Source organism: Haplochromis burtoni, unplaced genomic scaffold, assembly GCF_018398535.1.
Source record: "Haplochromis burtoni strain Fernald_Lab_line unplaced genomic scaffold, NCSU_Asbu1 Contig_209, whole genome shotgun sequence".
Lineage (NCBI taxonomy): Eukaryota > Metazoa > Chordata > Actinopteri > Cichliformes > Cichlidae > Haplochromis > Haplochromis burtoni.
In genome coordinates, this window is record NW_024582570.1 from 347,345 (window position 1) to 371,210 (window position 23,866).

Here is a 23,866-nt window from a genome sequence, read left to right on the forward strand (position 1 = left end):
TTTTATTTTGATGAAGTGCACACAGTGATGGAGGTAAACAAATGACACTGTCAGCAGCAATCATTCTTTGCACAAGGTTTTGTTGTTGTTTTGTTGTTGTTTGTGTCTGCAGGTTTTCTCCTTCATGCACCATCCTTCTGGTCTGACCAACTCCTATCTAGGCATTGCACTCCCTTCTTATTCCAGCCGATCTCATTTGAACTGAGAGCATCAGTTTTCTCGAGTCAACATCTACCTGCTCCTCTCCCCCCATTCCATCAGGTTTCTGTTGCTGCTGTTCAACATTTGACCTTATGTTTACACTGACAATCCTCCCTTTAAAACCTGGCCACTGGCCTCAAGAGCCACGTAGGCTCCAATCAATTGACCCCTAGCCAATACCAATAAGAGCACAAATGGTCAAAAGAAGCAGTCCACTTCTTGATAAGGTTTAATTAATTCAGCACAGGACACACACAATCGATTATGGTGCTGATTTTCAATCTAATAAATAACTCTAAGCTTTCTGATTCTTGCTGTTGTCTGCTTAAACAGAAAGTGATTTAAAATGTGACTATCTCATCCACATATCTCAGACTGAATCTCATTACTTTAGCAAATCCCACGGGTACCCTCTCTCATTTATATCTAAAAGCACACACACACACACACACACACACAGGAATAGACATTCTATAACAAAGCAGATCAAAGGCAACAAAGCTAAGGCCGTTTTGAATGTGGTCACCAAAAGGAGAAAAAAAATCATTCATCTCTGACCTCCTCCTCTAGAGCACACAAAGAAACAGAATCCACACACCGGACTGAAAAGGACCACCAGTTATGGATTAATAAGAAGAAAAAGGCCCAAATCCATTCATTCTGACCTGTTGGTATGAAATGTGAAGGGGGACTGGCAGAGGAGAGACAACAGGAGAAGAAGCCCTGTGTTTAGCCAGGGAAGCGTGGGACAGCAAATGGCAGAAGAACACAGAAACTGTGAGAAGAGAGGTGGGATGATCACAGCTCTCTCTTTGTGTCGACAAGTAGCTTCATTCCTTAATAAGGCCCAAACACATGGGCTGATGATAAGGAATCGCCTTTACTTTTACCAGCTTGATCCTTGTCAATTTTGTTGAATGGACCTATCCCATGTGCTCCATACAGACCCCTGATGATGTGGTGTTTAAGTCCAACTTCTACATACATCCGTCATCAAAAGGGCTTCATTCATACCAACAAACTCACCACTGCTGACATCACTCTGTTACCCAGTTTTGGGGCTCCAGCTCTTGTATACAGTCAACACAACAGGCCAGCCAGGAGATTTAAAACACATAAATATTCATATATATGAATCATCTCCCAGCAGTTTATTTATAAAGCATGCATTTTTTCCACCTTCATTGATTTTACCCTCAAAACTGTCAAAGGGCAACTGCAGGCACAGACTCAATGAAACCTGACCAAAGTCCCACATGACAGCAACATGACAGCAAGCAACAGCACATCATTGTGCTGTTGCTTGACTATCTTGACTATCTGATTCAGCCTTGCAATTAATTAATCAGCTAAACACAGAAGCATCATCAAGATTTGGTGCTAACCTGAACAAGAAAATCTCCAAAGTGTTACTTTTCTGGGTTTCTGAAGAACTCCACTTCTTCACTCCACCTTGTTGTACACAAACAGGCTCACCAGCCCTGGCTCCTGTCAGATTCTACCGCTTAATTCTGGCAATTCAAAACATCCACACGTCAAGTGACAGAAGGAAGAGTCCTGCTCCTCCGGACAGGGAGAGAGACACTGCCTGATTTCCTCAGCACAACTATCAGCTGCCAGCCAGCTTAAGGCACACAGCCACTGATACAGTCCATTTGGGAAGGAGCATTACTCACTAGCTCACCACCTCCTCGCCCTCCCTCTTTCTCTCTCTCTCTCTCCACATGCTTTCCTGTCTCCACAACGAACATGGTGGCTCCACCCGGTGGTCATTCCTTTAGCTGCTGCCCCTTCTCCCAAAAATATGCTGCATACACACCTGTAGGCATACGTTCAACCCATGCTTATAACTCAACATACTGAGTCCTAGTTAGAGGATGAAATACTTTTCAGGTAGTAATCCAATTACTCCCCCCCATTTCAGATTTTTTAAGTGTGGAAATTTGCCCTATTTGTATCGGGAATGATGAAATTAAAAAGCCCAGAACCATAAGACTGAAAAAGAAAAAATCCAGCCCGTCTTATGTTCGTAATGATGATTAATAGTTAAATTACCAAATAACTACATGATGATTGGTTCCTCCTCTGCCGTCATCTCCCACAGAGACAGCGATGATATATTCTACTATGAGCTGGTGTTGTGAGTAAGCAATTCAAGCCAGTTCTTCATTCTCCTGACCAGTCATGCAGCCAAAATTACCACCTCCAAACTCCACTTTAACAACGGACTCTGTGCTGGAGGCGAGTATGTGTTTATTGTTAAGTCTAGGCCATGAGTATTATCCTGAGTCTAATGATCTTTTAAGAGAATGGTTCTCAGCACTGCTCCTCACTGTGTGTGTTTTTACAGTATGAGTGTACACTTGCCCCGGGTACGTCTGCAGCACAGATCAGACATGAGCGCTTGTCTGATGTCTGTATAAAGACGAATGAGTCATCCTGGAGCCCTCTGCCGTGCTGAGTGCACTCTGCAGCCTCGAAGTGACTGAGCTTCTTCTGATAGCTGTCAGGATGGGATCCATGTGCTGGTGAAGTTACACCCATTTTTCACATAATCCCATCTTAGACAAGAATGGAATAGCAACAGTAAATTCACTTGTAGCATGCCTCAGGATTACAATGATCTATGTTGGAGAGTCAAAGGTGTTATTCTCCTAATGAATGTTCCAATAAAACATAATGCAATACAAATGTAAAGTGATTTGAGAAAGCAATAAGACTGACAGATCCCTTTCTTCTGCTTGTGCCATCAGTGCCAATCTCATTATTATTATTATTAAATTCCTAAAAACATCAGTATTGATTTTAAATAAAATTCTAAATTTGAGGGGCTTCAGATGTCACCTACTGGTCACTGAAGTCCTGTGGTGAAGCCAATGGAAACTTGACAAAAGTCTGCCCTGAAGCATATGCTGCTTTATCAACATTCTTGACATTAATGGGGAAATAATTTAATACATACACACCATATTGTTCTAATATACTTGAAAATAGTGACTGTGCCCATAAATACATGAGGAAAGGGCTTAATTAGGTCACAGACAAGTGATCTGAGGAAACATCATCTCATGGACTTCTCTGCATCTGGGGTTTGTTTTGCAATCAGAGGACACCCTGACGTTTATTAGAAGGAATGCCACTTTAAGGAGGAGCACTAGTTTCACTTTTCAGTGGATTTTTCCCCTCTCATGTAGTCCAACTTGGTTGTCTTCCAGAACTCTCAACAGGTGAAAGTGCAAAGCATTTTGTGTTTGTGTGAGTTTTTGTGTTAAGAGAAGATGTTTTACACCCTTTAAAAAGGCACATTAAAAAGTCGATGCCATCGCAAAAGAAGACTGGTCAAACAGAAACGACCCCGTCACTCCCCTGACAGCCCAGACATAGTTCACAGTGGGTTGGCTAGCTTTGTTGACGCTGCTGTGCAGGAATGTAGAGACCCGAGGATGTGAGGGGGTGGGAACTGAGCCTGAAGAATGTATAGCAAGGCCTGCCACCCTACACACTGTGTCAGCGTCAGATTCAGTGTAAAGCAAACATGCAGAGTGCCCAACAGCAGCATAGCAGCTGCATGCACATACATAGACATAATCCACGGTAGCAAACACAAAAGATGAGCTTTTTTTACATAATCCCTGCTCTGTTTTATTGACATTAACTTGTTTTTAGAAGCAACCGAGGAGGCAACTCTGTGTTTTCCCTCAAAAGCGGAAGTGCTATTTCTTCCCACAATACATGCCTTTGTCCTCTGATGCCGTTAGCCTTGATTCTAATCAGGGCTTTCCCACTAACAACATCCTGCCTTCCCAGTATAACACACACGTTCTGAAAAACATGTGGTGGAAAAGCTGGAAGAGCCAAAAATCTTTATCTTTTAGCACCTTTATTTTTGCCTCAATGTTGCTTTTTCTGCTGTAGAAGAGTGAAAAAATGGACCCATCACACAAATTGTAGGATGCCTCTTCCTGCCAAGCATATCATCAAACCCTTAGTTTCCTGTTTGGGAGCTGCTCTAACAGATCGGCGGAGGAGTGAAAACTGCGGCGAAACCCTCCCATCCTGTTGGGAAGGGAATAAAATAGGCATTGGTTCACTGTGCTCTGAACAGTGGAGAAACACCAGGAGTAGACCAAGTATGCACAGCTCAAACCCTGAGCTGCTGCACAGCTGCTTGATTGGCAAATCAGCATACTCCTTTAAAAAGGCATCTATCAAGAAGTTCCTCCCAGCCGCCATTTTGGATTCTTTCACATTACCAGCAGAAGTCAGACTTTTTTTTCCTCCCCTTCCCGTAATAAGACAGCAACTCCAGGCATGTCTCTACCTGTTGCAGACGAAGCTGAGTGTCACTAAAAGTCAGTAACTTTGAGAGAGGCGAGGAATAACAAACTGCTAAGCTTTGAGATTGCAGTGTGATTTCCACTCCTAGAGAAAGAATAAAGGGAAAAAAAAAGAGAACTTGACACATTTCTTTCTGAGAAACCGAGAAGGAAGTGAAAACAGCAGTTCAAGTCTTGCTACACCCTTATCTGCACTCTCAGCATCATGACAAGATGTCACGAAATGTGGACAAGAACACAATACTTTTCTTGATTAATCTGCGAAATTTTTTAAAAGGAGCTCAATTTATGATTAATAAATGTAAACTACGATAGCTGAAATGCTTGGCCAGAAAGACTTGGACTTCATTTATCTGGGATTATAATAATGACCTGACCGCAAGACATGACAGACTTCCCCAACTAATCATAGCTCGCCATCGTGACGTTACGAAATCATGATGTGCGTCACATGATGTCACATGAAGACCAAGCCCAGTACTAAATAGAAAGTCAGTTGTAGTTGACCATAATAACAATGCAGGTAAATGACAATCCAAAACAAACTCCCCCCCGCCTTGACTAATTAGAAAGAAAAAAAAAGTTTGTTCAGCACAGACTCTCATGAAACCATTGCAATATTCATGTGACAGGTCATAGTTTTAAATCTGCACACCCTTCATTTTCTCTCCTCTTTCAGTTGCGAGATCACTATCAACATCAGCGAAAACAGCCAACCAAGTGCTGCTGAGCTACCAAACAGACTTTCAACAACACCTCACTAGTGCTCTCTGCTCTAAACACATTTTCCATTTCAGCACCAACAACGCAGAGTGAACGATGGTCTGAGTGGAAAGGAGCGCTGCAACTCATGCAGAAAGAGAGCTAAAATATGATTATGGCGAGATGATGACGATTATCAAACCACGGGGGCATTAGTGCCAGGGAGGGTACACTGTACCAGAGGCCCCATTAGAGCTCTCAGCGCCACTCATTAGGGAACCATTAGTGACAACTACTTTAATTTCCCAGACCACCCACCGCTAAGTGGCAGAGACAAATGGACTCAAAAGGAATCGAATGGACCTCTCTCTCACCTCGCTGCCTCCAAAAAACAATGCAGCTGTGTGTGCCAGCCAGGTTCAGCCAAGGCTATGGAAGGAAAAGAGAGAGGGGGGCAAAGTGTGCAAGTTCCCAAGAACAATAAAGGAGCAGCAGCATATAACAGGATCAGCCACTGTTCTCTAACAGGATTATTAGTGACGCAAGGCAAAGTTCCTGATTAATGCTGCCAGGCTAACCAAGTCAAAGAGAAAAGATGAAAGAATGATGCTCAGCAACAAAGGCTTTCTGTCTCACACCAAAGGTTGCACACTGGCTCATTATGACTGCACATCATCAAACTGATGTAAAGGAATTACAGCCACAAATGTAATTTGCAACAGTTAGCAAGGCTTCTCTGGCATAATTTCAACTAAAGGTGGCCCATCCAAAGGCTGGAATGATGAAGTATGACTCATGTAAAGCTTGCTGGAGGAGTGCGCGGTCTGCTCTCACACCTGTTGCTGAGTATTCAGTGAAAAATGACACCGACGATATTTACTCTGACCGTGTTAGAGTCTGCATTAAGTCTACAGAGTGTTACTACTAAAGTGCTTGATAATGTTGACACCAGCACTGCTCAAAACTAAATGTGAAAATACAGCCAGCTCTTTGATTTAGTGTACAAATATGTGGTAATGTGCTGAATTTTGTAGACAAGGATCAGTCAATATGATATGGATAAACAAAAATAGACTTTAAAAAAAAAACCCAAATGATTGTGTATACATATTTTTTATTTGTCCTTTTTTTTTTGCTATATAAGGCTCAGAAAAGTGCCGCGCTTACACAAGCAGCAAAGCAACAATAGGAGAATAAACAATGTCAACAAGGCCAAGGACAGTTACAGTCCACTGAGATTTTCCATTTTCATACCGTCAAGTTATTATCGCTGATATATATATGTATATTTTAAAGGCCGTGTGGTGCCATTTAAATTACTTTCACACGAAGTAAAACGTCTCTCCCTGAGTAGCTCACTCACCTACGCCGTCTTCCGACTTTAACACCATGATGTCTGTGCCTCAAGGTTTCGAGTCCGAAAAGTTTCTAGAAGATTTCCGAGAGTCAAACCTTTCGCCGAATACAATTAACGACAGCTTTATTGGCTTTTCAACTCTCAATTGGCGAGTTAAAAGTTACTCCGAGGATTGACTTCTAGCCTAAAACAAGACTGTTTCGGTCCACGACTCAAGGGAGTGGTTTGAAGTGACGGACTTTGACCAACCAGCTTTTGCTCCTGAGAGCGAGAAAGTAGCAAGAGGAGCAGGCTCGGCACAGAGGAGCGCTTCCGGTTGTGCCTTTCAAATTAAAACACGTTTTAAAGAATGTTTACAAAAAACTTTATTTGGATTACACAGTTACAAATTTTTGTTGTTTCGACTCTTTCTGTGATTTGGTATTCATAAAGGCACCATTAGCCAAACCAGTTATCTTCAGGACAGTACAAAACTTAATATAAATTCAAGAAAATACTACTCTTAAATTACAAGAACTTTATATTGATTTGAATATTGAGGTGTATAATGAGACTGACTCAAGACATTGTGGCACCCAAACAAGCATTCAACTGGCTAAATCCCCGTCATCCTCACATCCAAATAATTTCAAAGAATAACTGTCAGTTATTAGTTTGGAATTGCCCTGCAGCATTGCCACATAAACTTGGAGAGGTATACCAATTTACAGAGCTCAAAACTCCTGTTTGCATATGTGCTGGTGCTGGTATAATCAGACCATAACTTTCAGCACATAACTTTCTTCTTTTTTTTTTTTTTTCAAATTAGGCTTATCCTGCAGGATCCTACAGGTTTATGTTTTATACAACAATTTTGATTTTTGTCTTTACGATGCCAGTGAGTAGATGAGAAAAAATAAACAAATATATAAATATATACATGTGCATATAAATATATAATGTACATATTACATTTTTAAATGATTCAGTTCTTCAGCATAAACGACTTCCCGTTTGGATTACTGCATTGGTCTTTTTACTGGTTTTAACAAATTGGCTTTGCATAGTCTTCAGACTGTGCAGAATGCTGCAGCACGACTCTTAACAGGCACCAACAGAAGATCTCATATCACTCCAGTTTTGGCCTCCCTTCACTGGTTGCCCATAAGTTTTAGGTTTCATTTTAAAATTTCAGTTTTAACCTTTTAGGGCCCTACATGGTCAAGCTCCCCAGTATATATCTGACCTGCTGAAACCACATTCATCTTTCCAAGCTCTAAGGTCATCAGCTCAGAGACTGCTGGTGGCCCCACACGCTGGATTTAAAACTCATGGAGATAGGGCCTTTCAGGCAGTGGCACCAAGGTTGTGGGATTCTCTTCCACTGGTTTTACGCTGTACAGACTCCATTGATTCTTTTAAAAGGCAGCTGAAGACAAGATTTCAACTAATTTGTTGTTTTATGTTGTCTTTTACTGTTTTACATTGTTATTTGTTGTATTTCCATTCTTTTTCATTTTCTTTCTCTTTATTGTGAAGCACTATGTGATTTTTATCTGTGAAAAGTGCTAAATAAATAAATTTTACTTACTTACAAAAAGTAAGGTAGGTGTGAGTAGTTGTCATATACTGGACTTTGTAATTGTATGTGAGACTCTTATTTTGAAAGGAATTCGTTGCCTATCTCCGTCTCCTGATTATGCAAACTGATTAGAGCGCAGCGAACGTGCCCTATGACGCGTCTGCCCCCACTGTGTTGCCACCCTGTTGCCTTCGGCTCTCTCCCACACACGCACACACACACACACATGTGTTGGGGTTTGAGTGGGGGCAGGGAGTGAGTTAGACTCACCGAGGCAGAGCAGTTTACTGCTGCTGATCTTGCTCTTTTTAAGGCTTTTGATTCACCACATCCGCCGAGAGTAGACGTGTGTGTGCAGTCAAACGTTTACCTCAGAAACAAATGTTAAACCGTTCTTTAGAAAATAGCAACAACACCTGCACAGACAAACACTTGTGAACACCTGTTGGATATTCAAACTCGCTGCACAGCCTATTCTCACATGATATTATTGCAATAAATAAACAAATAAATCAAAATGTTTCAGTCTAGTGCTACAATGGCTCTGGATTTATTTCCCACATTATCCTGTATAATCCTTTTTGTTATTATTATTATTATTATTATTATTATTATTATTATTATTATTATTATTATTATTATTATTATTATTATTATTGGGGATGATTGAGTGATTCTGAAAAACAGCTGATTTTCATTGCACTCTTATGATTACACCACAACAATGTAGGGGCCTACCAGTAACGATGAAACAGGTTTGGCTACATCTTGGTGATACTCACCAGAATGTTTGTGCCTAATGCAGCTTTAGAGTTTTGATGTCATGACCTTCACCTTTCCCCCCCCTGTGATCAAAGGCTGATCAAAGGTTTGTTGAAAGGTCGTTTTTTCCTAGTAGAGAGATATTTCTTGGCGGCATTTTTTAAGAAAACTATGAGGGATTTACAGCCCCTTGTTGAAAGTGAGTAAATTAGTCTTCTGTTTGTATAACACCTGCACAGCCATACTGCTGTCAGATAGCAGAGGATTGAGCCTGTCCTTGCCTGTTGATGAATACCTGAGAGCCAAGAGGAATGCTCCACTCACAGCCAATGACAGAGGCCAGGTAAGGGGAGAAAACAGCTCATCTGTTTTGTTTATCTGACGTACGGTAGAAAAAATATGTATGAGCTGTCGAGCTGCATTTTAAAAAGATTCTGAGCACCGACCCAGGAATCAGGACACAGCTACTAAGAAGACTACGGTAAAGTGCTACAGTCTGCACTGAATCTTCATTTAGGGGGGATCTCAACTTCATTCTGTGACCCATGAATGCTTCAGCTGTGTCGCGCAAACTCAACAGCTGACAATGCAGCCTGTGTGTAGCGACCCCCGTACACACAAAGTTTCAACTCATTGTTAGAAGTGCATCCATTCCCCCAAGCAATGCTGTAAATCTGTGCTCAAGGACCCAGAACAAGAGCACACAGGCAGCTGCCTGACCTTTAAATGAAAAGATTATGAGATGACATAGACACATGAAGATTACAGTTATCCACAGCTTCCTGAACGAGCTAAAGTAGAACGGATCAGCAGATAAATGGAGGATTTATGCAAACTTTAAATCAAGACCAAAAAAAGAATAAAGACTGTGCTAAAAGGTGCAGCAGATTTTGAGTTTCAAAGGAAAAGAGAAATTCCTCAAATAGACAAAGGTCCGCTCGTCTTAGAATCTGTAGGACGTTAGTTCTTTTTTTCAGTTTTAAAATTAAAATACCATTACCGCAAAACCTTTAACTATGACCTATAAAAGTCTCAACTATGAGGTCAGCCACAACCAAATGGGGAAACTAGGTTTACCTGTGTAACACAATATTATTTTCCAGTAAATGCAATAAGATTTATATGAATTGGTGTTGATGATATGACACATTTACTGAGGATATCTTTTTATTACAATTTTATTAATATATTATTTAGAGCATGTATGTATGAAGACCACAAGACAATATTAATTTGTCTTCATGTCAGTAAGTTTGTGTGAAGTTGTTGGCTTTGTCCAAGAAACTGCATGGTGTCTGTAACAGTGCTGCTACAGCAAAGGTAAACATTTACTTTAACACTGCTTAATTATTTATAACTTCTAGATATCCTACGCATGCGTTATTGCCGCAGGCATAAGATTACATTTTATGCAGCATTTTGCAAGATGTACATGCAGGACACATTATATATAAATCAGGCTGTGTTGGATTTGTAGCAAAGCTTTTTCTGACAGCTTTCTGGTATCACCCTCTAAATCTACATAAGGTGACTGTAGCTCTCTAGCCTCTAGGAATGTTCTGACCTCACACAAGTCTGGCTCGTATTGTGAAATAGCTGTTGTTCAGTCTTACGGTGCTATGTTAAGAATGTGGATTAAAGTGTGATTGCAAGTGCGAGTCTCAAAAAAGCTTGTGGTTTTAAAAGGTGCCCTCAGCTGAGTGTAATGAACACATGATTGAATGTTTTGACTTCGATCATTAGCATTCATTACTGATGTGCAGGTCACTACGGTACCAGGTTTTTAGTATTCAGCGACACCATATAAAGTTTCGTAAGTAGTGATTTCAAAATATGAATCAAGGTTGCAGGATGTGAAAGAAATAGATTGTCAAGATAATTCCAACAGAGGGCAAATTTTATTTTATGTCTGACCGAGCTCCAAAACACTCCACTTCACAAAAACTACAATTTGCGACTCCCTGGAAGAGGCCCAAAACCAAAGTCCTAGTTTATAAGGCAGGCTTGCCATAAAAATATAGCTTCCTAATCCAAGAAACACTGATGCAATACGTTTTCAAACATCAAAAAAAGTCTTCAAAAACACAGAAGTTGGAAAGCAAAATAATGTTTTGCTTTTTGTGTTTCTGTGTGTGTGTGTATATGTGTAAAATCGGTTGTGGGTGTGCCGGGGCTATTATAAGTGAAACCACAGAGTCAAAACAATATCCTGGCAGCTCCTGAACTAAAAATACATCTTTATTTTAGGCTTTAAATAGCCTGAATTAGATGGAAAATTGCTGTGTGAGAGAAAATAATCCCCATCATTAAGACAAAAGGTACCAAGAGTGACTCCTGCTGATCATTTGTATTAATTACAGCTGCAGGAGGGGAGAAAGAAAACCACAAAGGAAAATTTTAGAGAAATTTATCTTTACTATCAAACAGCAATGATTTCAACCAAAAGCATTTCAAAATTAACAACACTGCGTCATATTGAAGTTGGGTCACTGTACAGAGTCATGTTGCTTTTTTCTAACTTACAAAACATGCAAACAGGAGGTTTATTGAGAAACAGGAGGTTAATATCCACAGACGAGCTCGAAACAAGGCATGAAAAATGGTTCTGCCACCACGACAATTACAAACCTGCACGGCAAATATTCTTTGGCATTAGACATGGCTCGAGTGATCTGCTGCTCGACGCATGAGTCACTGCACAAGTTGACTTTGAAACCACTGCTTTCCTTTTACAGGTGCAATCACAGGTAATGAGACCTTTGGTTCTATGCACTCTGTAATTTTCTGGGTTAGACGGAATTCAGGACTGAACGATTAATTACTGACATGAGTCATGTGCAAAAAAAATAAATAAATAGCAGAATACATCTAACTCTGGTGCTATTTTTCTGATGTTTGCATGTCAGAAAGAACTCTGTGGGCGGCCAATCAATTTGCAATTAAAATAGAGAACTCTACACAGCTTACAGCAGGACCCACCTACACGCAGTAATACTGCTGCCAGAAACTGTTTCAGGAGGAGCATGCAAAATTTCCAGAGCTTCTGATAAAACATGACAGTTGAGAACCTGTTTGCATAAGAAAACGTACTCATCTCATGCTAGTCGTGCAGCGTTCTGCACCGCACAAAGCTTTGACATTTACATGGTGACCCCAACAAGAGATGGCACACGGTGACAAAGCGACTGCTTATCTTTGCTGAAAAATTCATGAGTTTGACTAATAAGCACTCCAGAGAAATAACTAAATATACATTTTGCTCTTTATAAACAGGATTCTATCTGAGTCATAAAAACTAAAAGATCGAGGACAGCAGGTGCATGCTGCTAAGCAGTTAGCGTTAAAGGTGAAAACTGACGGTCATGTCAGATATAGCCAAAATAGCACAATTATGAACATCAATTCTTTACTGTCCTATCCGTTGCTTGTTCTTTCCTAGAGCATTTATCAAGACATAAAAAATATCTTGAGACATATCCTCCCATAACACCAAAAGGAACCCACTTAGTTAGGTTTTGTGAGTCTCTCTATGTTTTCATACACTCTTCCCTGAAGGAACTTCCTGTCAGACTTCTCACCGTCAAACTCACTCAGCATAAACACTCACAGGACACTTTATTGGGTACTCTGTGCAACCCATGCTTTTGCTTCCAGAAATGCCTTACTTCTTTTTCACACAGATTTAACAAACACTGGAAACACTCCTCACAGATATTAATCCATATAGATATGATAGCATCACGCGGTTGCTGCAAATTTGTCGGCTGAGAATATCCTGTCCACCACATCCTCCGGGTGCTCTATTAGACTGAGATCTGGTGACTGTGGATGCCATTTGAGTGCAGTGAACTGTACATGATTTGAATTTTGTGACATTGCGCGCTATCCTATTGGAAGCAGCCATCAGAAGGTGGGTACACTGTGGTCATAAAGGGATGGACATGGATGGACAGCATTACTTGTGTTTCTAGGCTGTGGTATTTAAAAGATGCTCAACTGGTACTAAGTCCTCCAACGCGTACCAAGAACATTTTGCACCATTACACTGCTGCCTGCCTGAAACAGGGCCTATATGCACCGAGTGGCTGCCATGTGATTGGCTGATTAGATATTTGTGTTAACAAACAGCTGAATAGGTGTACCTAATGAAGTGGCCGATGACAGCATTTATAGTTCTAGCTCAAAAAGAGCTCAACCTGTAGTGGTTCTGGATGTTGTTCATTGTACCTTTTTTTTCCGTCAAAAAAACTATTGATTTTATCTGACTTGTGAAATATCTCATTATTTTAATAATCAATAATAAACTGATATAAGAGCTGTTAAAATAGATAACAGTACAGTGTAAGGCTCCCAAACCAAAAAAGGCTGGTAACTGCTGCCATCACTACAGTCTCATATATAACAAGCTGATAGGGCAAATATTCTCAAACACACGCTGTTGCTGACGGCCTTGTTGTGCTTTCGCACAGATGAGTGTGTCCTCAGCTGTCCCTGGAGCCCACGAGAGTAATTTCCGCGTCAGAGAGCCTCGGCAAATCCGGGGCACACCTGGCTCTCTGCACAGATGGCTGATGGAGCTGTGCTAATATCACTCGGAGAAAATTTCTATCATGTCTTCTATAAACAACACAGTACTTGGGATCACTGTCATTCTGTGGGCTATGATGATTATTTAAGCATGGCTGATGGAGCTGTGCTAATATCACTCGGAGAAAATTTCTATCATGTCTTCTATAAACAACACAGTACTTGGGATCGCTGTCATTCTGTGGGCTATGATGATTATTTAAGCATGCCGACTCACAGTGACTGTCACTGTGAGCGTTTGGTTAACAATAACAATTACATTGTGAAAGGTGCAAAACAGTGTGCGTGTGACTCAGTAATTTAGATGCAAAAGGGAACTGAAGAAAATAAATGATAAAATAAAAGTCTGTATTTACTTTGGAGTCTGATATTACTACATGAGAACAGACTAAGAAGGAAGTAATTTCTTTTTACTTCTTCAAAAGACAAGACCAGTTTAATTTCAATATACATTCTCCTCTTAAATAAAAGCATTAAGTATTATTAACATGTCTTATTAGAAAAATCTGATGTAAACAGTTATTGTGGGCAGAATACACTCATTAACCACTTTCTTAGATACACCTGTTAATGTAAATATCTAGTCAGCCAATCAACTCCTTGCATTTAGGCATGAAGTCATCGTCAAGACGACCTCCTGAAGTTCAAATTGAGCATCAGAATGGAGAAGAAAGGTTAATTATTTCAATTTTTTTAGATTATAGCTGGTTTTTCCTGCACAGCCATTTATCGAGTGGCAGTTCTCTGGGTCAGAATGGACTGACTCAAGCCACAACAACAGAAGACCACACCAGGTGATATTCCTTTCAGTTAAAAAAAAAGAAAACTGAGGCTACAATTTGCATGGGCAGCATGTTTGGAAAACAGAAGGCTGGAAAAATGTTGCTTGGTCTAATGAGTCTCCATTTTCACTGCAACCTTTGAATGGTGCGGTCAGGAGTTAGAGTAAACAACATGAAAACATGGATCCATCCTGCCTTCGTTCAGGCAGGTAGTAGTAGCTCCATCAACCGGGGTTTAATGGTCCGGGAAATATTTTCTTGGCACACTTTGGACCACTTGGTACCAACAAAGCATCATCTAAACACCATCTACCTGAGTGTTGTTGCTGCTGACCGTGTCCATCCCTTTATGACCGCAGTGTACCATTTGCTGATGGCGGCTTCGTGTCACAAAACTCAAATCATCTTAAACATGACATTGAGTTCACTGTATTCAAATGAACTCCACAATCACCAGATCTCATTCCAATACAGCACCTTTGGGATGCAGTGGAATGGCAGATGCGCATCATGGATGTGCAGCTGATAAATCTACATCAACTTTGTGATGCCGTGATTTCAATGTGGACCAAAACTCTGAGGAATGTTCCAAGCAACTTGTTGAACTGTGAAGGTAAAAGGAATGTAACCCAGTACTAGAAAGGTTTAACTGACAATGTGACCAGTGAGTCAGTAGATAAATTATAGTTTCCGTCAAGCAGTTTTTAAGAGCTGTATATGTTGTGTGTGCAAGAGAGTAAAGCCACCAGATAAAAGTACACCATTTCCTACTGAGATGTCATAACAGCGACATGTGATGCAATTTGTACGCAAGTACAGAAATCAAATAATTCCCCAACTTATTTCAGGAGTGGTTTACAGTGATAGCTTAGATGACACAACGTGAACTTGCCTAACAACAGTTGGATGAGCCACACATGAGTCATTCGTGATTCACCATTAAAAGCAGAAATACCAACACTAACAGTATCAGCCAATGTCATTACATCACAAGTGGCCCAAACTCTTAACAGTTGCCATCACAACACAAACTTCGTTTTATTGCCGTTTAATCAAAAAACGTGACACAAGGCAGGCAGTTGGCAGCTTTGGTAATACGCTGCCCACAAATTGCAGGGAAGGCTGAATGTACAAATGCAAGCCAGTGTTTTATCTAAGTGACTAGAAACACCCAACATGCCATTCAGTTCTGTTGGCTTGACAAAAAAAAAAAAAAATCAGCAAAAGTCTGCTGTCATCACATTTAGTACCAGAACAATCCAGATTACTTCCCCGTTGAATATCCAAATCGACAGGCAGAGCCCTGGTGCTGATGTGGATATTTTGAAATGACTGAGGCAGCAACGCTTCCACATGCTTCGCACAAAGTCAGCTGATTCACTGCCACCCAACAAAGCTTTTTAAGTCATGTCAACACGCAGTTTAAACACCCCCAATGGGAACCTGCACACCATCCTGCAGTGCAATGTCATCCCGGCGCTTAGCAACCAATCCAAAACAACAAACACGCACACATCAGCTCCATCGCTGTCCAGATGGTGAGTAGCAAACTTCTAAAGAAACCAACATCTTAATCTGTGTCTCTCTGTGTGTAATTAAACCGAGAAGCACAGAAAATTCATTTTACCCAGCTTTAGGAGGCGATCACCAGTAAGCACAACACTGCCAGTCCTCTTTGTTAAAGGACGGAAACACAAGTCTTTGGCAGAGCTGAGAAAGTCTGGCTCGCAAGCTGAGATTTCACATGTTGTCGGCCAACATAAGGATTTTATGTACATGTGTGAAAAAGGAATGTGAAGTCATCAAGAAGGAGGCAGCCCTGCTGCAGATTCGATCAGCTGAGTGAGTAATAACATTAGCTCACGCTCTATTAGTGTGCGTGCACGCACAGGGCAGAGGTTTAAGCTGTGCTAAATGAGAGCCTCCCTGAGCCTCGAGAAGCTCCTTCTATTTCTGTCCGACTGTTTGTTTTCATCTCTGGTTTAGTCATGTGTTCGTGCCAGTGGTCACAGAAGCACACATGACCACGCTCACAGGTTGAAAACACATTCAAAAAACAAATGCTCGTGATAGTTTCAACACTGTAGGTTTATAGTAATGATGCCAAAAGCCAGCAAAATGAAAAATGATCTTCCTGAAAACAACTTTTACTTTACCTGGAGCTTCCTCGAGTGGCTTCACAGCAGGGCACAAGAAGGTCTGAAAACTGGACACACATAGTTCACCGACTGTCCCCATAGCTCCGGCGTGTTAATCTCCGTATCTGAGTGTATGTCTCAGACTGCAGCTGTGTATCGTCCTGAGTTCCTCCCTCCTTATGACTGTGATGTGAAAGAAAAGTTGTGAAGATCCCAGTCTCCCCAGTGCACCTGTCACTCCTTGCTCCCAGCTGTTCCCTCCATGGAAGGATTCCAACTGTAAGATCCTGCACTGTGTCACTTTGCTTCACCTAATCCCCCCCCCACCCCAAGTTGGATGACGCTCCTCGGCCAATGTCTTACACTAACCTACTTTCTCTTCCCCTTTGTTGAGAATGTGCAACTTGCTATCGGATGCTAAAATCACTTCTGCTTTCTCCCCCGTTCCCCTTTTCCGTTGGTATCTGAGCCTCGCTCTTATCCTCCTCTGCTCCCTCTCTCTCCCTTTCTCTTTCTCTCCCACTAGCTACCTCACATACTAATTCTTGACAGGCTGCACACAAAATATATTAACGTATCTGCGACTGCTGCAGCAACCGCGTACGACTGGTTCAATCTGAAAAGTCGCTTGAAGAAGGGATGGAGTTCTGTTGTTTTCATGGAAATTATGGCAAAAATAAATAAATAGATGAAAGTCAGCAGTATGCTTTTTTTTTGTCCACTCCAGATTTTTATTTCCATCTCCACCCTCTGCTGCTTTTAGCTTTTAGTCACTCTTGGTTTTTGGCTTGAAAAGCATTTAAAAAAGAGACAAGATTTCATTGTTGCTTGGCAACAGGATAGAAGAAATAACTAGCTCCTGGGCCAAACACTGTGAGCCATTTGTTTTGATTAGATTATTCTCACACTCGGTGAGGGTTATTCGCAGTGACACGATCGCATTTTGGGGCTGTATAACGCACATGGGTTTCACAACAACAACAACAGCAACAAAAATGTGCTCGTCAACGATCTGTTTCAGATTCTCGCTTCCTCTCGTGGAACAAAATGCAAACGATTAGCTTCCCTCTTGAACTCGTGTCACCTGCCACTCTGCATTACCCCACTTGTCAGTCACTCCTTAATTACTCCTTCTCTGCGAGTCATTCATTAATCCTTCAACTCCGCCCTCTCTGTCAATCATGTTTCCATTGAAAAGCAATATAGGGGTGACTCGATAAGGAATGCAATAAAGCAAGACGTGCTTCGTGGTTATGGAAATCATTATGATCTAACAAGCACTGCCGAGTTCATTATCTGAGGGCACAGTGCTTCAACTTGACCTCTGTATGAACTGCAAAGTCAGTTCTGGGTACTTTAAATGCTGCAGCTGCACATCACCTAGACAGAACAGCTCTGTCACCAGAGGGACGGCACACAGTGAAGTCAGCACAAATCTTCCGCCTCTTTTTTTTTTCTTTTTCTAAATGCATATTCTTCCCCGCTCGCTCGACAGCACAACACAAACACACTGAAAATGTTTAAATCTGTGTATTCCACTGAACTTTTATGGAGCTATTCTAGTCCACAGAGCAAACTTTAAGTGCTCTAATGAAACTCATAAAAGCCAATTAGCCAAATCAACAACAGTTCATTTGAATTAATTATTTTTGCACTGCAGTTTATTATGGACTAATGAGGACGTCAAGTGCAACACGCAATTAAGCTGCAAATGCAGTCATTCAAAGAGAGATCCCCAAGATGCCCAAACTGTCACAATTTAAATGCTAATACTGATTTGTTATATAACACACTTTAGATTGCTTTAGTCAAAAAGGCACATGGTAAGTCACTGATTGATTCCTCATGAACCCCAAATGGGAGAAAACATCTAATGACCCTCAAATATGTGAGTAAACTAAAAATCTACAGCAATGCATTGATTACAAAGTAAACTGCACTTTTTCTGCAATATGTAGGATGGCATCGCAAAAGAATTCCCTAAACAAATCAAAAGAGTTTAAATTATACAAATAATTTAATGCATCCACTCCTAAGTGATTAAACCACTAGGAGGCTAACGACTGTACTCTGTCACACCCGATCCAACCCCTACTTGTCTTATAGTGACGGTGCAAGAGTCTGGGTGTTGTCAAGGCTTAATTGCTTATTGTGTTCATCCAACAAAGTATGGATGCCACTTCTTGGCCTCATGCTCTCTGGGCTGTCATTTTTAGCTGAAGTCAATCAAAATAATACCAAATAAAACCAGATCTGGTGTCAGTCTCCAGTTTATGTTGTGCTATTGAGCCAGTTCGTAACAGCTGAAGCAGTTTGCTTTGATATGTAAGTCTTGCCACGTACAGCATGAAGGCCTTTTGCGTTTAACTGGCCCCAGATGAACCACTTCCTTGAGCATGGCATGCCATCATGTGGACACTGCATGCAACAACAACTCTTATTTTCACCTCCCCAAGCAGGCTACAAGTCTTCTGGAGTTAGCAGACCCAGATTTAATCTAACTATGAAATCTATGTGGGCTGAGTGCAACAGTCATGAGTAAAAATTGCAATAAGAAAACCGATAACTTCCCCAGAAGATTACACGATTCTGATGTGAATCAGTCATCAGTAAACGAGTAGACAGCTACGGAGGTGAACGTGTTTTCTTTTTCGAGACAATCATTTCCCAGGTGGAAGATAAAATCTACAGGAAGCTTCCTGATCTGTGTTGGTGGAACTCCTACATGGCAGCCTAATGATAGCATCACCTCTGGTGACTAACAACTGGCTGAGTGGGGGCAGAGCCAGTGTCTCTGCTGATACAACCAGAGTGAATATGAAGGCTAGAGCTTCTACACCTGAACAGGCTGAATGAGCTTCACAATATCTCCAAAATAGCAACATGCAGCACTCGTTGCTCAGCTTTGAGCACTTCTCTTCATCTGCGTCTCTTTTTGATCGGTGCAAATGTAATCCCATTAAACAAACCATTAAATTCATTTCGCTTCTTATTTCTGGAGTTATTACACGATCAAGAAAGTAGAACAGCTGTAGCATCTTTGGTGTGATTTTTATGTAACTACTTATTTCTTGTTATTAAGAACAAGTTGTGTCTGCATAAGCCCGCTGAGAGTTTGCTGCTTCCGTGACAGTGTCAGTATGCTTTGAACATGAGAGGAGCTTAGAGCTGGAGTAAACGTGTCACATGGCTGAAGAGTGACAGTTTAAGGGAAAAAAACTACAAAGAGAAAACAAGAAAAAATACACACACACGCAGCATTAAGACCAGCAGAAGCATCTCTATTTCTCAGACGAAATCACTCAGATAAAGAGGAGAGGTCAAACTGAGAGAGAGAAAGATGACACCCATAACCACAGAAACCACATATACCTGTCACCCTAGAGCACCAGCGCACCACACCTATGAGCAGTTGCACTGTTTCCTTTGTGCACATTTTATTATGCAAAGAGAAACCGAACTGCGCTGACAGGTGCAAGTAGATGGGAGGGGGTGCACACAAAAGAAAAAAAACATTTTGACACCCTGCAGCTCAAAGCCTTTTAAGTAAGTCTTGAAACCCAGCCACGCCTCGTGAATCCCCAGGTAGTTGATTTAGGGCGCCAGCACCTAGCAACATCACTGGAACACAGTTCAGAAACCTGTTTCGATGATAATCCTGCTGTAAATGTAAGAAGGCGGCTACGCGGGTGAAGCCACGACGCAATAAATTATACAAATTACATTAGAAATATAGGCAGCCTCCAGACGAATGTTGTGTTTTGTTATATAAGTCCAGACTAAGAATAAACTGCAGTGGGGGGGAAAAAATTGTGCCAAAATAAAACGACATCTCCACTTTTACTTCCATCTGCTTCCCGTCTTCTTGCTCACAGAGGAGATGATATGCTTTGCACTTCTTCATTCAGATTCTCAAGCTGTCGATTTGACTAAGAAGGTGTCGGGGACAGCGAGAGCGTTATCTGAATGCGCTGGGTGCTTCAGCGTGTCTCTTTTCTTATGCCTCACACTTCAGCAGATAATTACATAATCACCAACTGATTCTTTCAGCTCCTTTGCAAATAGGAAGTCGCTGACGGCATATCATTATCCTGTTCTGGGGCTGACAGGAAAACACCCTGCACGGGCTACCCAAAGTCACCACCTATGGACTCTTTATAGCAATTGCTCCTTTGTTAGGAGCTGTGATACTTCCATTAGACTAAAACTTCCCCTCATTTTTGGAAAAGAGATGAGAAGCATCATCCCCCTCCTTCTCCCTTCAGCAGAGCATCAGTAGAATTTTTTGCAATGAGGCCATTGCTGGAGGTTCTATTTTGAGATGCATTAAGCTCACTAAAAAAAAAAAAAAAACTAAACTACTAAATAATTGAGACGAAGGCTCTATCATATTCTAAGCTGAGCCACCAGCTAGCTCATCCCGGTCTGACATCATCAGGGATGTCACCATACACTTGATGACATGATGCTGAATTTCCAGTAAATATGACTCACATTTTTTTCAACACAAGTAGTTGTATAAGAAGGCATTCTGTAAAAAGAAAAAAGAAAAAAAAGAAAAAAGAAAAGAAAAACTATGTCAGCCTCAAAATAGATCCCAGCCTGATATCCTATAAATAAATCAGTCCGGATCATGTAAACTCCCAAAAGAGCAGGAACTTTTCTGTTTCTCCCTGCTGTTGTTTTTGAGTGTAAAAATCCGATTTATTATTATTATTATTGTTTTCACAGCTGTCACCCTGCTGTCATAGCTGCAGTGAGATGCTAAATAATTAATTGCGTCGACCTTTTTATATGTGTGCATACCACAGAGACCACCTGTTTTAAAGCTGGCTTTAGATTGCATCCTTCTTCCTGTTCCTGTGTATGCGCTTAGACTACATAAACACGGGCAAGTGTAGGATGAAAACAACACGGCATACAGGCCTGCTGCGGACTAGGACTTACTTTGAAGTGTGACACGTTGTCATTTTTTAACACTTTCACCAAACAGACAGGCAGTAGTGTGGACATAGCTCAGTGGGCTGCATTTTTTTTTTTAATCTCTTGGCACAGCAGGAACACGGACACGCTACGGCAGTGCTGAAAAGCATGCGCTCATGCAGTGTCAGGCTTTGGATCAAAGCGTCTGCTACATGCGTGAAACAGTGCGATGAGGACAAACCGTAATTCTCCCCCTCCATCCCGGTGGTGCTGATGCTGCTGCTGCTTCTGCGCCTGATGAAGGCGTCTCTGTCCGGGGATGTCTCTCTCGAAGCGCCCGCAGCAACTCCGTTACCTGCCGCCCTCCTTCCCTCCCTTTCTCGTCTCTTCTCTGGCTTCGCCTCACCTCGAAAGCAGGCGTAAGCTTACTTTTTTTTTTGTTTTCTTAGCGTGTTGCTTTTCTGTTTGTCCCTTTCTTTTTGCCGTTTCAGAGGTGTGTGCTGCCGATGCCTGGCTGCTCCGCTGTTATGTAGCTCTCCAGAAAAGCCGGTGCACATGCTGGCCCCTCCCATCCCAGATGTGATGTCACGCTCTAACTTAGCTTCAAGTTTACTAAATGTCCTGCTGCTAGGTTTTATAACTTGCTGCTTATTTGACGGGCCCTGTAACGTGTGCATACAACTATTCATATAATCCATTAAATACAACGTCCAGTGAAAATATGAGAAAATTACTAAATGTAATGCGAGAAGCAAAACAGACTTAGGTGATCCTCTGTTTATTGGAGCGTTATTCAGTCTCTTTTAGCTCCCAGACGTAAATAAATCTTCCTTTTGAGCTAATGAATAGACTTCAGCTTCAACTTAAGTTTGCCTGCTCACCAGAGCAACTTCATCCCTGTTTTCCAAGAGAAAAACACTGATGGAGTAGAACAAACTCAGTGGCCGCTGCTAACTATAATCCTTTGTGGCATAAAGTGAACACGATGCAGAAGTGACACCTGGTGTGGTCTTCTGCTGCTGTAGCCCATCTGCTAACATGCTCTACATGTTGTGCAATTAAAGATGCTCCTCTGGAGCTAATGAGTGGTTATTTGAATTACTGTTGCCTTCCTATCAGCTTGAAGCAGTCCTTTTCCTCTTACTTCTTCCACTCATAAATATTTGCTGTTTTTCTGACCGTTCTCTGTGAACCTTGGACCCCTGGTCTGACCCCAACATGTCATGTTCAAAATGACTTAAATCACATTTCAATAAGGAGAGAGCTAAACATGATTTACTGAGATAAAGAAATCAGCGTATTGGGCGATTAGACACCAAATGACCCATCATGGCAGAACAGAATCCCAGCAGTGATAGGATTTAAGACAGGACCTCCACAAATGGTGGTAAAGATGAAGACTGAGGCTTGAATAGAACTGTGGCTGAGGTAACTGAAGTGGAGATGGGGAGGAGGTGGGTTGCATGAAAGAGAATCTGAAAGGGAGAATGGCAGGGAGCACAGATTTAAACCATGCAAAGCCGAGGCTTTTGGCTCAAAGGCGGCAGGCGAGAATTGATTGGACTAGAGTAATGATGTCAGAAATGAGATTGACAGCATGGGAAAGCAGTAGTCCTGTAAACAACAGAAAAGCAGCTGAATACACAGGAAAACAGACAGATGAGTGACTACAGATCCCTCCTTATTGAACTTACACTTAAGCTTAATTTCTGCCTCATTCTGATGCTTACCTTGTTTCTCAGCAGGTGATCTTGACCATCTCTACATGGCTAAATGCATTGGGTTACTGCTATGTGATTATATGCTGTTGGCATTAAGAAGCTGCTGAACCACTCAAAACACTATACTGCAGCAACATTACCTTTGCCACACATATTCACACAGCACTTTATTCTGTACTTGCATGCTTCAGCTACCTTGCATTTACACCTGCAGCCAACTGAGAATCACCAGTTGACATATTTTTGTAATTCAGGAGGAAACCAGAGTAACTGGAAAAATCCCGCCCAAGCAAAGGAAGAGTATGCAAAGTCTGCTCAGGAAGCCCTAGAAATCTGGAAGGGATTGGGCATCCATAAATCCAACTGGTATCTCTCATACATCATAGCCACAGACTGGAGGTAAAAGATGGGTTGGTCTGAAATGTCAAATAAAAAACAAACAAACCAAAAACTCCCCAACTTAGTTGGTCAGCAGCATCTCCCCCTATTACAAAAATAAGTGATTATACAAAAGTGAATGAGAGACTTGTGCAAACTTGATCTATCACCCACAGTAAACGTCCTGCTAATGAGATCTGGTCTCCATCTGTAGTTTTAGGACTTGTTAGGTTGTTCATCCTGTAGATTAGAGTCCTTTTCACAGAGAAAAAAAAAAAGACAAGAAAGCAGTGTATACTTTAGAGCTTTGCCTGTGGGTTACAAGTTTTTGGTTTCCCAGTCAGAGCTCACCCTAATTCGTCAGATCTGTTTAAATCAAAATTTGAACATCATGCACAATTTCTTGCAATTGCATTG

The 23,866-nt window shown here is 41.4% G+C and overlaps 1 protein-coding gene across 5 annotated transcripts in view; it reads right to left on the bottom strand.

Annotated features, from left to right (window-relative positions):
- Positions 1-21,862, bottom strand: part of cyth1a (cytohesin 1a) — a 40,337-nt gene extending 18,475 nt beyond the window's left edge. The window contains exon 1 of one of the 5 annotated variants that reach the window (XM_014338033.2): positions 21,592-21,862. In XM_014338033.2, coding sequence (XP_014193519.1) covers positions 21,592-21,610 — 19 coding nt within the window. In that variant the 5' untranslated portion in view covers positions 21,611-21,862. Of the gene's footprint in view, positions 1-1,586; positions 4,600-6,603; positions 8,705-16,445; positions 16,962-21,591 lie in introns of those variants that run through there. The other 4 variants (XM_005936165.3, XM_014338032.2, XM_014338034.2 and 1 more) reach the window with 4 other exon arrangements.
- Between the last annotated feature and the right edge of the window lie 2,004 nt (positions 21,863-23,866).